General features: G+C 40.8%; 1 protein-coding gene across 1 annotated transcript in view; it reads left to right on the top strand.

Annotated features, from left to right (window-relative positions):
- Window positions 1–13,825, top strand: part of GUCY1A2 (guanylate cyclase 1 soluble subunit alpha 2) — a gene marked incomplete at its 5' end in the record, with an annotated part of 306,525 nt that overhangs the window by 78,067 nt on the left and 214,633 nt on the right. Inside the window, one exon of the mRNA XM_080643198.1 lies at window positions 8,777–9,489. Within this exon, the coding sequence (XP_080499324.1) occupies window positions 8,777–9,489 (713 nt within the window). The remainder of the gene's footprint in view (window positions 1–8,776; window positions 9,490–13,825) is intronic.

Genomic DNA, 13,825 nt, shown 5'->3' with positions numbered 1-13,825 from the left:
TAGCTTTTTCTTATCTGTGAAGCTCTTTATCTGACCTTCAATTCTGAATGATAGCTTTGCTGGGTAGAGTAATCTTGGGTATAGGTTCTTGCTATTCATCACTTTGAATATTTCTTGCCACTCCCGTCTAGCCTGCATAGTTTCTGTTGAGAAATCAGCTGACAATCGTATGGGTGCTCCCTTGTAGCTAACTAACTGTTTTTCTCTTGCTGCTTTTAATATTCTCTCTTTGTCTTTTGCTCTTGGCATTTTAATTATGATATGTCTTGGTGTGGTCCTCTTTGGATTCCTTTTGTTTGGGGTTCTCTGTGCTTCCTGGACTTGTAAATCTATTTCTTTCACCAGGTAGGGGGAGTTTTCTGTCATTATTTCTTCAAATAGGTTTTCAGTATCTTGCTCTCGCTCTTCTTCTGGCACCCCCATAATTCTGATGTTGGTACGCTTGAGGTTGTCCCAGAGGCTCCTTACTCTATCTTCAAATTTTTGGATTCTTTTTTCTTTTTGCTTTTCTGGCTGTTTTTTGCTTCTTTGTATTTCAACTCTTTGACTTGATTCTTGCGGTCCTCTAGTCTGCTGTTAGGTCTCTGTATAATATTTTTTATTTCAGTCAGTGTATGCTTAATTTCTAGTTGGTCCTTTTTCATATCCTCGAGGGTCTCGCTAAATTTATTGGCCTTTTCTAGGAAATTCTTGAAAAACCTCATAACCGTGGTTTTGAACTCTATATCCAGTTGTTTGCTTTTCTCCGTTTCTTTCATTTGTGACCTGTTTCTTTGTCTTTGCATTTTCGTTGCTTCCCCGAGTTGATAGAATAGCTTTGTGTGGTAGATGTCCTATAGGGCCCAGTGGCTCAGCCTCCCCAGTTACCTGAGGTGGACACTCTTGGTGCACCCCTTTGTGGACTGTGTGCTCAGCCTGTTGTAGTTAAGTCTTCATTGTTGTTGGTATCACTGGGAGGAATTGACCTCCAGGCCAATTGGCTGTGAGGATCAGCTGTGTCTACGCTGGGAGAACTTCTGTGCTGGAGACACTCTTATGAGACAAGACTTGCAAAATTGCAAAAGCCTCTGGGCTCAGCTTGGATGGGGCGGAGTTTCAGGGCAGAGCAGGCAGCCTTGGTTTCCTGTCAGCCCTACCCTATGAAGCCCCTGGGTCTTAGTGTCCCTCGGTAATTGTTGCAAGCACCTCTGAGAGAAAGCTGCCCTCGAGTTTTGCCCGCTGCCAGACAGTCCAGTTTCTCCCTGAATGAGTTGGGGTTCCCAGAAAGTTGCCCGGAACTGGAGTTCAGCACAGTTGGGAGCTTCTGTCTCCCTCCCGCTTTAGAAAGCCAGCTGCGCACTCAGCCTCCCATGCATTCAGCAGTCAGTCCTCTCTGCACACGCGCGCCTCTAGACCTCTGCCTTCCGCAGCTCCCGAGTCTCAGTGTGCTTTCTCTTTTCCTGACAGTCCAGATTCCCCCCAAATGAGTCTGGTTTCCCAGCGTCTCGCCCGAGACTGGAGTTCAGTGCAGTCAGGAGTTTCCTTCTCCCTCCCGCTTTAGAAAGCCAGCCGCACACTCAGCTGCCCATGCATTCAGCAGTCAGTCCTCTCTGCGCGCACGTGCCTCCTGACCTCTGCCTTCCACAGCTCCCGAGTCTCAGTGTGCTTTCTCTTTTCCTGACAGTCCAGATTCCCCCAGAATGAGTCTGGTTTCCCAGTGTCTCGCCTGAGACTGGAGTTCAGTGCAGTCGGGAGCTTCCTTCTCCCTCCCGCTTTAGAAAGCCAGCTGCGCACTCAGCCGCCCATGCACACAGCTGCCCATCCTCTCCGCATGCAAGTCTCCGTACCTCAGCCTTTTATAGCTCCTCTGAGTCTCAATGTGCTTTTCTCTTTTCTTCTAGTTGTAGAATTTCCACTGAGCCAGCTTTCCTGTGGTTCTGGATGGTGTCCGTTTTGTCTTTTAGTTGTAGTTTTGATATTGTTATGTGAGGCAGCAGTTTAGGTGTTTACCTATGCCGCCATCTTGGTTTCTCCTCTTATTCTTTTTTAAAAAATTACTTTTAAAGTATATTTTTATTGATTTCTGAGAGGAAGGGAGAGGGAGAGAGAGATAGAAACATCAGTGATGAGAAAGCATCATTGATTGGCTGCCTCCTGCATGCCCCCTATTGGGGATCAAGCCCACAACCCACACATGTGTCTGACCAGGAATTGAACCATGACCTTCTGGTTCATAGGTGAATGCTCATCCACTGAGCCATGCCAGCTGGGCTATTCTTCATATTCTTTATCTTATTTTTTTCTTCTCCTTCTTAAAGAAGACTATTTAATATTTCATGTAATACTGGTTTGGTGGCGATGAACTCATTTAACTTTTTCTTGTCTTGGACGTTCTATATCTGACCTTCAGTTCTAAATGATAGCTTTGCTGAGTAGAATAATCTTGGTTGTAGGCCTGTGCTTTTCATCACTTTGAATATTTCTTGCCACTCTCTTCTGGCCTGCAAAATTTCTGTTGAGAAATCAACTGACAGTCATATGGTGCTCCTTTGTAGGTAACTAGTTGCTTTATTCTTACCACTTTTAAGATTCTCTCTTTGTCTTTAACCTTTGGCATTTTAATTATGATGTGTTTTGGTGTAGGACTCTTTGGGTTTGTCTTGTTTGGGATTCTCTGTGATTTCTGGACTTGAATGTCTGTTTCTTTCAGCAGGTAATGGAAGTTTTCTGTCATTGGTTTTTCAAATGGGTGTTCCGTTTCTTGCTCTCTTTCTTCTCCTTCTGACATTCCCATGATGCGAATTTTGGTTCACTTGAAGTTGACCCAGAGGCTCCTTACACTATCTTTATATTTTTGGGTTCTTTTTGCTATTCTGATTGGGTGTTTCCTGCCTCCTTATATTTCAAAGTCTTTATTTGATTCTCAGTGTTCTGTACTATTAGATCCCTGTAAATTATTCTTTTTTTTTTAAATATATTTTATTGATTTTTTACAGAGAAGAAGGGAGAGGGATAGAGAGTTAGAAACATCGATGAGAGAGAAACATCGATTAGCTGCCTCCTGCACACTCCCTACTGGGTATGTGCCCGCAACCAAGGTACATGCCCTTGACCGGAATCGAACCTGGGACCTTTCAGTCTGCAGGCTAACGCTCTATCCACTGAGCCAAACCGGTTAGGGCCCTGTAAATTATTCTTTATTTCAGTTAGTGTATTCTTCATTTCTGACTGGTCCTTTTTATGTTGTTGGTATTTTAAGTTCCTTGAAGTTCTCAGTAAGTTCCTTGAGCATCCGTATAATCATTGTTTTAAACTCTGTATCTGGTAGTTTTCTTGCTTCTATTTCATGTATTTCTTTTATTAGAGATTTCTTATATTCTCTTATTTGTGACATGTTTCTTTGTCTCTGCATTTGGTTGTTTCCCTGTGTTTACTTCTATGTATTAGGTAGCTCTTCTATGTCTCCTGGACTTGGTAGAGTGGCCTTGTGTAGTTGGTGTCTTGTAGGGCCCAGTGGCTCAATCTTCTCAGTCACCTAGTTGGGCACTCCAGGTATGCTTCTTTGTGAGCTGTGTGCACTGTCCTATTGTAGTTGACACTTGTTTGATATTGGCATCAGTGGGAGGGATGATTGTGGGGATTGGCTGAGACTACAGCAGAAGAGCTGCTGTGCAGGAGCTGATCTTATGGAGCAGGACTTGCTTCAGTGGGGTTTTGTTGTTCACTGAGTTTGCCCCTTGAGTGTGTCACTCGTGGAGGTGGTAGGGTTGTGTCCACCAGGTGCCTTGGTTCTGGAGCCTTCCTTTTCCCTGCCCAGGGCCACCAGCATAAGGTACAAAGCAATCTGCAGATGGCTGCTACTTATATTGGGCTTGGAGGTTCCCAGGAGAGGCCAAGCTATGAACCAAGGTGTGCTGCCACTAGTGCTGGGCCTTGGGCATGCTAAGGCCAGATGCTGCTTGTTTGAGAGATTTTAGTAAAGTACAAAGCGTGAGACAAGAGAGGCCAGTTGTATAGAAGAGCTTCTGGAAATGGCTTGGATGAGCCTGCAAGTAGGGAGGAGTGGGGTCTCAGGAAATCACCAAGGTGGGGCAAAAGTGTCAGTCAGATTGATTAATATTCAGATATAGTGCCCCACATGCCAGCTCTGTGGTAGGGATGGCTCTGCAAAGAAACAATGACCTCTGCCAGCACTTCTCTCTGGGAGAAAGCTTCCTCTCCATTCTCATCCTGATTTCAAGTAAGTTAGTTCCTCCCCAAATATACCAGGTTCCTTTCAAGCTGCTGCCCCAGCACTGGGGATCAGAGGGAGTATGTCTGAGTAAGGCCTTTTAAGAGGGAGCTGCCTGAGGCCTGCAGCCTTTGTGTCACTCAACCACAATCCCTGCTGGTTTTTACAGCCAGAAGTTGTGGGGACGTCTCTTCCCTATACTGGACCCCTTGGCTGGGTGGCTTGGTGTGGGGCTGTGACCCCTCACTCGTTAGGGAAACCCCACAGCCATGATATCCCTCTCAATTTTAAACTACTACATGTGGGTGTGGGACTAACTGGTTCGAGATTCTCCCCTGGGTCTCTGCCCCTTCTACCAGTCTTAATGTGCTTCTTTTTTAATTCCCTAGTTGTAGGACTTGCATTCAGCTAAATTTCAGGTGGTTCTGAATGATAGTTGTTCTGTATATTTTAGTTGTAATTTTGATGTGGTTGTGGGAAGTGGTGATTACCATGTTTACCTACACTGCCAATCTTGACCAGAACTTGTGAGTTTATTTTTCTTTTTAATTTTTAAAAATTGATTTGAGAGAGAGAGATATGTGAGAGGGAAACAAACATAGGTTTGCTACCTCCTGCATGCACCCCAACCAGGAACTGAACCTGCAACCTGGGTATGTGCCCTGACCTGGAATAGAATGGCGATATTCAACCACTGAACCAGACTGGCTGGGCCATAATTAAACTTTTTAATAGTGACAAAGAACATTATTGTTGAAGGACATTAATTTAATTGGTATTAGAATTTTTAGTGATGGTGATGTAAAAGATTTGGCATAGGAAGAAGTTTTAGTGAAGGAATTTTCAGGCAGATAGTAATCAAATCAGGATAGTGTGGTTTTATAAGCCAAGAGAGAAGGGAGATTTATGAGGAAGAGATGATCAGTAAAATCAAATTAAAGGAAAAACAACAAGGTTAAATAAGAAAGGACAAAACAGTATGTACTAGTTTAAGTAATTATAAAGGCAGTTTCAATGGAGCAGTTGGATCAGGAGCCAAACTGCAGTGCATGTCATCTATCTTGTTTTCTCCCACACTGGCAAACTGGACAGATAAATATTATTCTTATCAATTTTGGCTGGTATTATTGTTAGTGAATGTAACATATGTTGAAGGGCAATCTTGTAAAGTGACAATATTACATGAGTGGTGACTGATGTTTTTATTTTAATAGATGACTTTCTCAGCTAGCTTTGAATATCAATTTTATGAAACTAAAATTAATGTGAAATGCTTCCTAATAAAGAAACTTTTTCACTTAGATTTTTTACTTCTTTTAATTTCACATTTATTGTAAGAACTTCTTTGTCAAACTGGCCACTTAGCTTGGCTACCAAAGTTTTAGACTCTATAGAAAGCTCTCAAAAAAATATTTGATGGTTTTTTACTCTATTTGTTAACTGTGTTATTCCCTCACTCCTTAAAACATGGTAGGTGGGACAGAAAAACCAAGCCATAGACAACCTATTCTGCTCTGCACTCCAGCAGGGCACTACTAAAGTCCTGCCTAATTTCCAGGACCTTTTTATACAATGGAGTAGGCTAGGCAAGGGGATATTAATACACTAGAGGCCCCGTGCATGAACTTCGTGCACAGGTGGGGTCCCTAGGCCTGGTGGTGATCAGGGCCGATTGGGGCCTTCTGGCTGTTGGCTGGGGCTTTCCTTCTGGTTGCCGGTTGGGGCTTTCCCTCCCGCAGCCCCTTCCCCGGACCAGCCCCGCCTTCCTGCCAGCAACCGGCTGCTGGCCGGGCCTTCCTTCCAGCCTCAAGCTGCCAGTCTGGGCCTTCCTGCTGGCTTCCAGTTGCCAGCCAGGGCCTTCCTGCCAGCTGCTGGCTGGGGTCTGCTTGATGGGGAGAGGGATCGTGGGAGGTTGGCTGGCTGTGAGAGGTTGGCTGGCTGCAGGAGGTTGGCTGTGGGAGTGCATTGACCACCAGGGGACAGCTCTTGAATTGAGCATCTGCCCCCTGGTGGTCAGTGCGCATCATAGCAATCGGTCGTTCTGGTTGTTCTGGTGTTCCGGTCACGTAGGCTTTTATATAGTACTAGGAGCCCAGTGTGAGATTCAAAATCGCTTGGCACCACCTACCCTCGAGTCGCCAGTCCAGCCCTGCCTTCCTCCCCAGGCCCCGCAGCAGCCGCAGCCGCTGCTGGTTGGGCCCTGCCTTGCTCTCCGGGCCACGCAACAGCTGTGGCCACTGCCGGTCTGGCCCTGCCTCCCTCTTAAGCCCTTGAAGCAGCCACGGCCACTGCTGATCAGGCCCTCCCCCAGCACAGGCACGCAGAGGCCCCTGCCGCCCCACCCCTGATGCTGCGCACACAACCTCTTCCTGTCCGGTCAACCCATTACAGCGTCCCAGTTAATTAACATATTTCTCTATTATTTATATAGATATAGATAAACTACATGTATTGATTTTAGCTGTTGGGAAGGGGAAAAATCCTCTATGCTTCTAGGTTCTTCTGGCTGGTCTAAGAATTAAATTGACATGAGACAGATTTACAGAAGAAGAACAAATTTAATTATGTATGTACTGGGGCTCCATAGGAACATGGGGCCCACAGATGGTCAGCAATTGGGGCATATAAGCCATTATGAACTAAGAAGAGGTGTAGGAGTCTGCTACTTCAGAGGGGAGGAAGGCAGTTCACATGGAGATGGATAAACATCTGTTTACTGGGCCATGAGTAGACATTGGGATACAGAGGGGACTTTGGTCTCTAATCCCTATCACACCTAACTTATATTCTTTGTAAATTCTCTGGTGAAAGCTCTTTCTAGACTAGGCTGTTTATCTAAATTCTCTTAGGCAGTTAAGGGGGAGGTAAAAAGCCCTTCCTGAGTCCTTTGTTTCTTAAAAAGAATCAGCCCAAAATAAACTCATGACAAACATATTTTGGGGTGCTAAATTCCTGTTTCCCCACGCAGCCAAAGTTAAAAGAGAAGGCATAAAGTGAGTATAATAGAAGCTTTCTTCTTGTAAAAAAAACTATTTTTATTGATTTTTAGAGACAGAGGAAGGGAGAGGGAGAGAGAAAGAGAAACATCGTTGTGAGAGTGCAACATCAATTGGCTACCTTCTGTACGCCCCCTACTGGGGATCAAGCCCACCACGGGGGCATGTGTACTGACTAGGAATTGAACCAGCAACCTTTTGATGCACAAGACCCAACCAACTAAGCCACACTGACCAGGGCAAAGCTTTCTTTAGCATACAGATTCAACTCTTTTATATGTACTCCTCTTTGGACCATAAATTCCCTCCTTATTTTTCCTCAGATCATCCTGAAGGATGAATCTACTTGATCACATGTGCCTCTGTTTCTAATTACTACATAATACATTTTGTGTGTGTGTGTATGAATTTTTCATTATAATTGCGTTACTCTAAGGTAGAGTTCTTTTTGCCATAGCATCTAGGAATAAATATGAACTTAGAAAACTTAACAAAGACCTTTAACTCTATCTGCTCAGATTCCTACTCCACTCTTTGCTGTTCTTACCTTTGTTACAGGTGAAAGAATGCAAACCATTCCACAGTGCTGCCATTTTAAATTTCTTGTTTTTGTCTCTCCCTGGGGACCTATAGGACTTCCCCTGAGATTGCTAACTTAAGTCCTCTGTTTTCCCTAGATAACCTGACACATTTCCTCATACACAGGTGCCCTTTCTGGTTGATATTTACCACTTAACAAATGAATTTTGATATGTAAGATGGCATATTGGATGGACATAATATAGAGACAATCTTATAGTTATCTCCATAAAGATCCTTTAACAATGAGGGAAATCATTAAGGAAAAGGCATTATTTGTGCTAATTACAGCAAATGGAGTAGGGTGTTGAAAAGAAAAGTTAGATTAGCAGCAGAATTAAAAAGTTATTGCTCCATGTGTTGGGGGAGGGAGAAATGGATAGGTGAAACAGAATTTTTAGGCAGCAGAATTAAAAAGTTATTGCTCCATGTGTTGGGGGAGAGAGAAATGGATAGGTGAAACAGAGAATTTAAAGTCTCATCAACTACTCTGGATGAGACTTTAATGGTGGACACATGTCATTACACATTTGTCATAACCCAAGGAATACAATACCAAGAGTGAACCCTAATGTAAACTCTGGACTTTGGGTGATAATGTTGTGTCAATGTACGTTCATTGATTGTAATGAATGTGCTGCTGCAGTGCACCATGTTGATAGTGGCAGGGGGGCTTGTGTGTAGAGGGGGTGAGGGGTGAATAGAAAATATCTTTACATTCTGCTCAATTTTGCTTTGAATTTAAATCTACTCTAAAAATAAAATCTGTTTAAAAACAAATGAAATAGTTTATGCTCATTAACATTTTAGAACCATCCAGAAGATGAAATGTACTTTCTCTGACTTAAGATGAATGAGTTAACCTATTTGGGAGATTTGTGTACCTCTCATGTTTCACTCTCTAGCTATGTCATTTGATAAGTATTTAAAAGCTTTAAATTTAGTTGTTTATATTATTCTTCACTAACATTTATTTCCCATTTACCTCTAGGATTGAAGTTTGAGGAAATTCAAGAAAGATTTGGTGAGGAGTTCTTTAATATATGCTTTGATGAGAACGAGAGAGTCCTTCGAGCTGTAGGTGGCACGTTGCAGGACTTTTTTAATGGCTTCGATGCTTTGTTGGAACACATTAGAACTTCTTTTGGAAAACAGGCCACACTAGAGTCACCATCATTCCTATGCAAAGAGCTCCCTGAAGGTACTCTCATGCTCCACTACTTCCACCCTCACCAGATTGTGGGCTTTGCGATGCTGGGGATGATTAAGGCCGCAGGAAAGAAGATCTATCGGCTGGATGTGGAAGTGGAACAGGTTGCAAATGAGTTATGCTCTGATGGCTCAAACCCAGGCAACTGTAGCTGTCTCACTTTTCTTATCAAAGAATGTGAAAGTACTAATATCTCGAACCTTCCACAGGGAACCTCCCAAGTTCCCGAGGACCTCAGAATTAGCATCAACACCTTCTGCAGAGCCTTTCCTTTCCACTTGATGTTTGACCCCCACATGTCAGTCCTTCAGCTGGGGGAAGGCCTGAGGAAGCAGCTTCGATGCGACACTCACAAAGTGCTCAAGTTTGAGGACTGCTTCGAGATCGTTTCTCCAAAGGTTACTGCCACCTTTGAAAGGGTCCTGCTGCGACTGTCCACCCCATTTGTGATTAGGACCAAGCCTGACGCTTCTGGCACGGAAAATGAAGACAAGGTAAGTGGCCATGAACTTGAGATGGGTGATGGGAACTAGAAGAGTGCATAATTATTTCAGTAAATTACATGCTGGCTGTACTTGTAATTATTTAGGCAAGAGAGCTTAAAGTGCCATTTAGAAAATTACTGGTCCCTGGATGTATGTAATAAGATTTGGCCCTATTCCCAGCCATTTTGCATAGTGTTTGCCTCTTCCATTAATTTATTTCAACATATAAAAATAAGACATTTATTAATATGAGCCATAGTAATTATAAAAATGATAGGGTTCATTAAAAATCTGGTATTGTAAACCCATGAATATTTCCACTGATTGAAGACAAATTATGAAAGAAAAGGTAACCCTGGTTTCAGCATTGTGGGACTTGCTTGCCTTATCCTTAAATAAATATAGGTCAGGAATTAGCTACACTTTGAATATGTTCTGTTCTAAATTTCATAATCTAGATACATCTGTTTTACATTTTAGTTTTGTCCTAACATGCAGAATAATGTATTTTCTAAAAGTTGGAAATGAAGCAACTATCTCAGAGTTTCAATTAAATTTTAATATTGAAATAAAGACTCATTTCCTTGGAACAGTAGACCTAGGAATGTTTATTGTGAATTTTTTTGAAGCCCTTTTTGGAACATCTGGATTATAAATTATAAATAAATATGAAAAGACAACAGAAGTCCATCTCAAGTAGTTGAGTTTAGACAAATATATTTCCTCAGGTAAATATTTTTTTAGAAAAAGTCAACATTAAAATAAATAATAAGATATAAAGAAAAATCAGCTATGACTACTTTAAATTTTCCTTTCAGTAATTAAAAGGAAAACTAATGCTAATCATCAGAGTAGACATTCGAATGTACATTTAGTTTTCAATAGAGATTCTTTTCAATATTTTGTATCAAGATAAGTAAAGATGTGTTAGGCTTGTTCCCAAGCATTTTGGGAAAGCTGTTGGCTTTCAGAAATGAATTGGTTGCTCCGGGCCGAAAGCAGAGTTGCAGAAACAATTAAAAACTCAGTGAATGAATAATCTACTCATATTCTAGAGTGCCTGCAATAAAAAAAAGGAAATGGCTTTCTGAAGGCAGAGTCAGATATTTTTGAGGATTTTAATCAACATTAGTTTTATAATTGATTCATTTTTATAATTTTGAAAATCAATGGAAAATTTTTAAACAAAATATTAGAGAAAGATGGAAGGATGCACATCCATTTAGTATAACTGAATCAGGTGATGTAGGAAAAATCATCCAGTCGTATTTTCATCATATAAGTTCAGAGACTAGAAAACATCTAAGGAAAGCCTGAAGATTCCATTTTAGTACACTTTTGGATATTTTAGTCTGAATGAACTATATTATTCATATTTGATTACACATGATGTTTTAAATAATATTTTTCACATGTGCAATATATATATTCAATAATTGCTATCCATTTTGAATCTTTAGATTGGAAGACAGTTAAATTTGTATTTTTGTCCCTATTTGTAGTTGTGTTAAAACTGGAATTGTTGCTTTGTACCATAGGGAATATTAAAGCTGTTGGTTCTGTCTTAAAGAAGTACAATATTTGGCTAGGAGGATTTGTAGCATATTTGGCTTTTAGAATGGAAGTTAATATTTTTGAAATGTGCCCACAGTAGAATGTATTATTAGCAATGTTAATTGCTTTATATTTTTTGGTAGACTTGAGAAAAATTAACTCAATTTAAAGTTACTGCTTCAGATTCCCCCCCACATTCATAATTCATCTGGCTGGTATTTCTATTTAATTTGTATACCAGGGTAAGAAATAGACATAATGAAATGATGACTCAAATGTCAAGGCCCCCTGCCAGTTCCAATAATAAGGGACTGTGCTTATTGAGAAGATGCAATTATAATTTAAACATGTTAGTGGCGGTTTAAAAATAAAGCAATAGGCAGGATTTTCAGTTAGAATAAGAATAACAGTCTGGCTATCCTACATTTGCATTTCTGCTTTTTACCTAAGTTTACTAGGATGGATTATTTGTGAGGCTATAGTTGGCCCAAACGGAAACCATAGTTGATAAAGTTGTGACATGGAGTCTTAACTAGATAGATAACATTTTTAAATTATTATGTTGCCAAATTCCAAATTTGTAGTTACTTAAAACATGGAAAGAAGAGAAAAACCAGGGTTAAAAATTATGATTCTGTTGATAAATTTGACCTTGATATACATTATTTTCCCCATAATAGCTTCATATTGTTTCATGTTTCTAATTCTTTAGTGGGCTTTGATAAGAAAGTGCTTTTAAAAAATAATTTAGAATTTATTTCTTTCTCTAACAGTGAAGGCTTTCATAGTAATTTGAATATTTTGACTATTCATTTTAATACCTATGAACCACCAACCCTGTTGTCAAAAAACAACAAAACAAACCAACAAAAACATGAAGCCAAATGACAGTAAATTATTTGCAAATTGAACTATAAATGCTTTAGCTAAACCATGATCTTTGTCATTTTTTATTGTTAGTCAGTGGTTAATTGCATGGTGAGGGGTGGAGCATGCTTGTGAGCAATTTGATGAGATACTGATGAAACAGAAAATCACCATTGTAGTTTTAAAGAGTTATAAAGACACTAGAGTCCTGGTGCATGAAATTCGTGCACGGGGGTATGTGTCCCTCAGCCCAGCCTGCACCCTCTCCAACCTGGGACATCCCTCTCACAATCCAGGACTGCTGGTTCCCAACTGCTCGCCTGCCTGCCTTCCTCATTGCCCCTAACCGCTTCTGCCTGCCAGCCTGATCACCCCCTAACCACTCCTCTGCCAGACTGATTGATGCCTAACTGCTCCCCTGCCAGCCTGTTTGCCTCTAACTGCCCTCCCTTGCAGGCCTGGTCCCTCCCAACTGCCCTCCCCTGCTGGCCATCTTGTGGCGGCCATCTTGTGTCCACATGGGGGCAGCCATCTTTGACCACATGGGGGCAGCCATGTTGTGTATTAGAGTGATGGTCAATTTGCATATTACTATTTTATTAGATGGGATAAGGGTTGGTTACCAAGAATGTCACCGACAGGCAACTGATGGCAGTAATTGTGGCCAGGTTTTAATTAAATAGAATTTTGAGGTAAAATGAACTCTTCCAGATGGCTTGTACAAGCTTTGATTTCCATTTTATTTTGGTTCCCTCTACATCTTCTCTAAGTGATCATTCATGCCTCACATATTCTTCTTTCTCAATTTTATTGTTTTCCATATGGCATTCCTATGTTTTTGCTTTTCTTTAAGCTCAACTTCCTTTTTTTATCATCTTCTCTTTTCAGACATCAGGCATTAAATATGAATCAGTTGGTTAATTGTTTTATTATTTAAAAAAAAATTTGTTGTTAAGTTTTACCCAAGGATATTTTTTCCATTGATTTTTAGAGAGAGAAGAAGGGAGAGAGGAAGAGAAAGAAAAGAAACATTAATGTGAGATAGACATATCAATTGGTTGCCTCCTGAACCTGCCTGACCAGGGCCTGGGTCCAACCTGCAAGCCAGGTATGTGCCTTTGACCAGGAATTGAACCACTGATCCTTCAGTGTGTAGGCCCACACTCTGACCACTGAGAGAAACCAGCCAGGGAAGTTCATTATTTTAAAATACAGATTCAGCATTGGGAATTAAGACTGAATTGGGAATCCATGTTATTGTGCTGTCTATCTTTCAGGTCATTCTAATCTATTATTGTTCTTAGAATTTGGAAGTTTATCACATAGATCTTTTGAGGCATTGTGGTAGTTTAAGAAGAAATTCTTTGCAGTCCAAAATGCAGTTTAGGTATTAACATTTGGTCACATAAACCTAACTCATTGACTCCAAAGCAGGTTTGTTTTTTTTTGTATGTAAGAGACTGAGTTTGTAGTAGGACTGTTATGAGTTAGAGGAATGGCACATAGTCTCCTTCTCTGCATTGTGGAGTCATGATGTGTGGGGCAAGTGGCCACAGACTGAGAGAGAGGTATCTCTGACAATCATGATTTTTAGTAAGTCTCATAATCTCTGAGCCTCAAATTGATTCATTTGGAAATTAAGGAACCTAGACTAATCATTAATATTTTTACTTGTTAGAAGTCATTCTTAGCAATATATAAATTTATATGAATTCAATTGATCATGAAGCTTTCTATCATTCCTGTAATTCAATGAATTCAGATGCATTTTTAGAGAGGCAGAGGGGAATCTGACTTTTCAACCATTCTGTTATCAAGGCTAAGTTAAAATAATTCTCTGGCAGCTTACGCTGTCAAATAACTCAGAAAGTTATTTTTGAGGATTAAATGACACACTCCATGTAAAGTTCTTATTAAATCTTCG

This window comes from Plecotus auritus, assembly GCF_963455305.1.
Source record: "Plecotus auritus genome assembly, chromosome: 9".
Taxonomy (NCBI): domain Eukaryota; kingdom Metazoa; phylum Chordata; class Mammalia; order Chiroptera; family Vespertilionidae; genus Plecotus; species Plecotus auritus.
The sequence above is the reverse complement of the archived record's forward strand: the minus strand, read 5'-3'. Positions and strand labels throughout refer to the sequence as shown.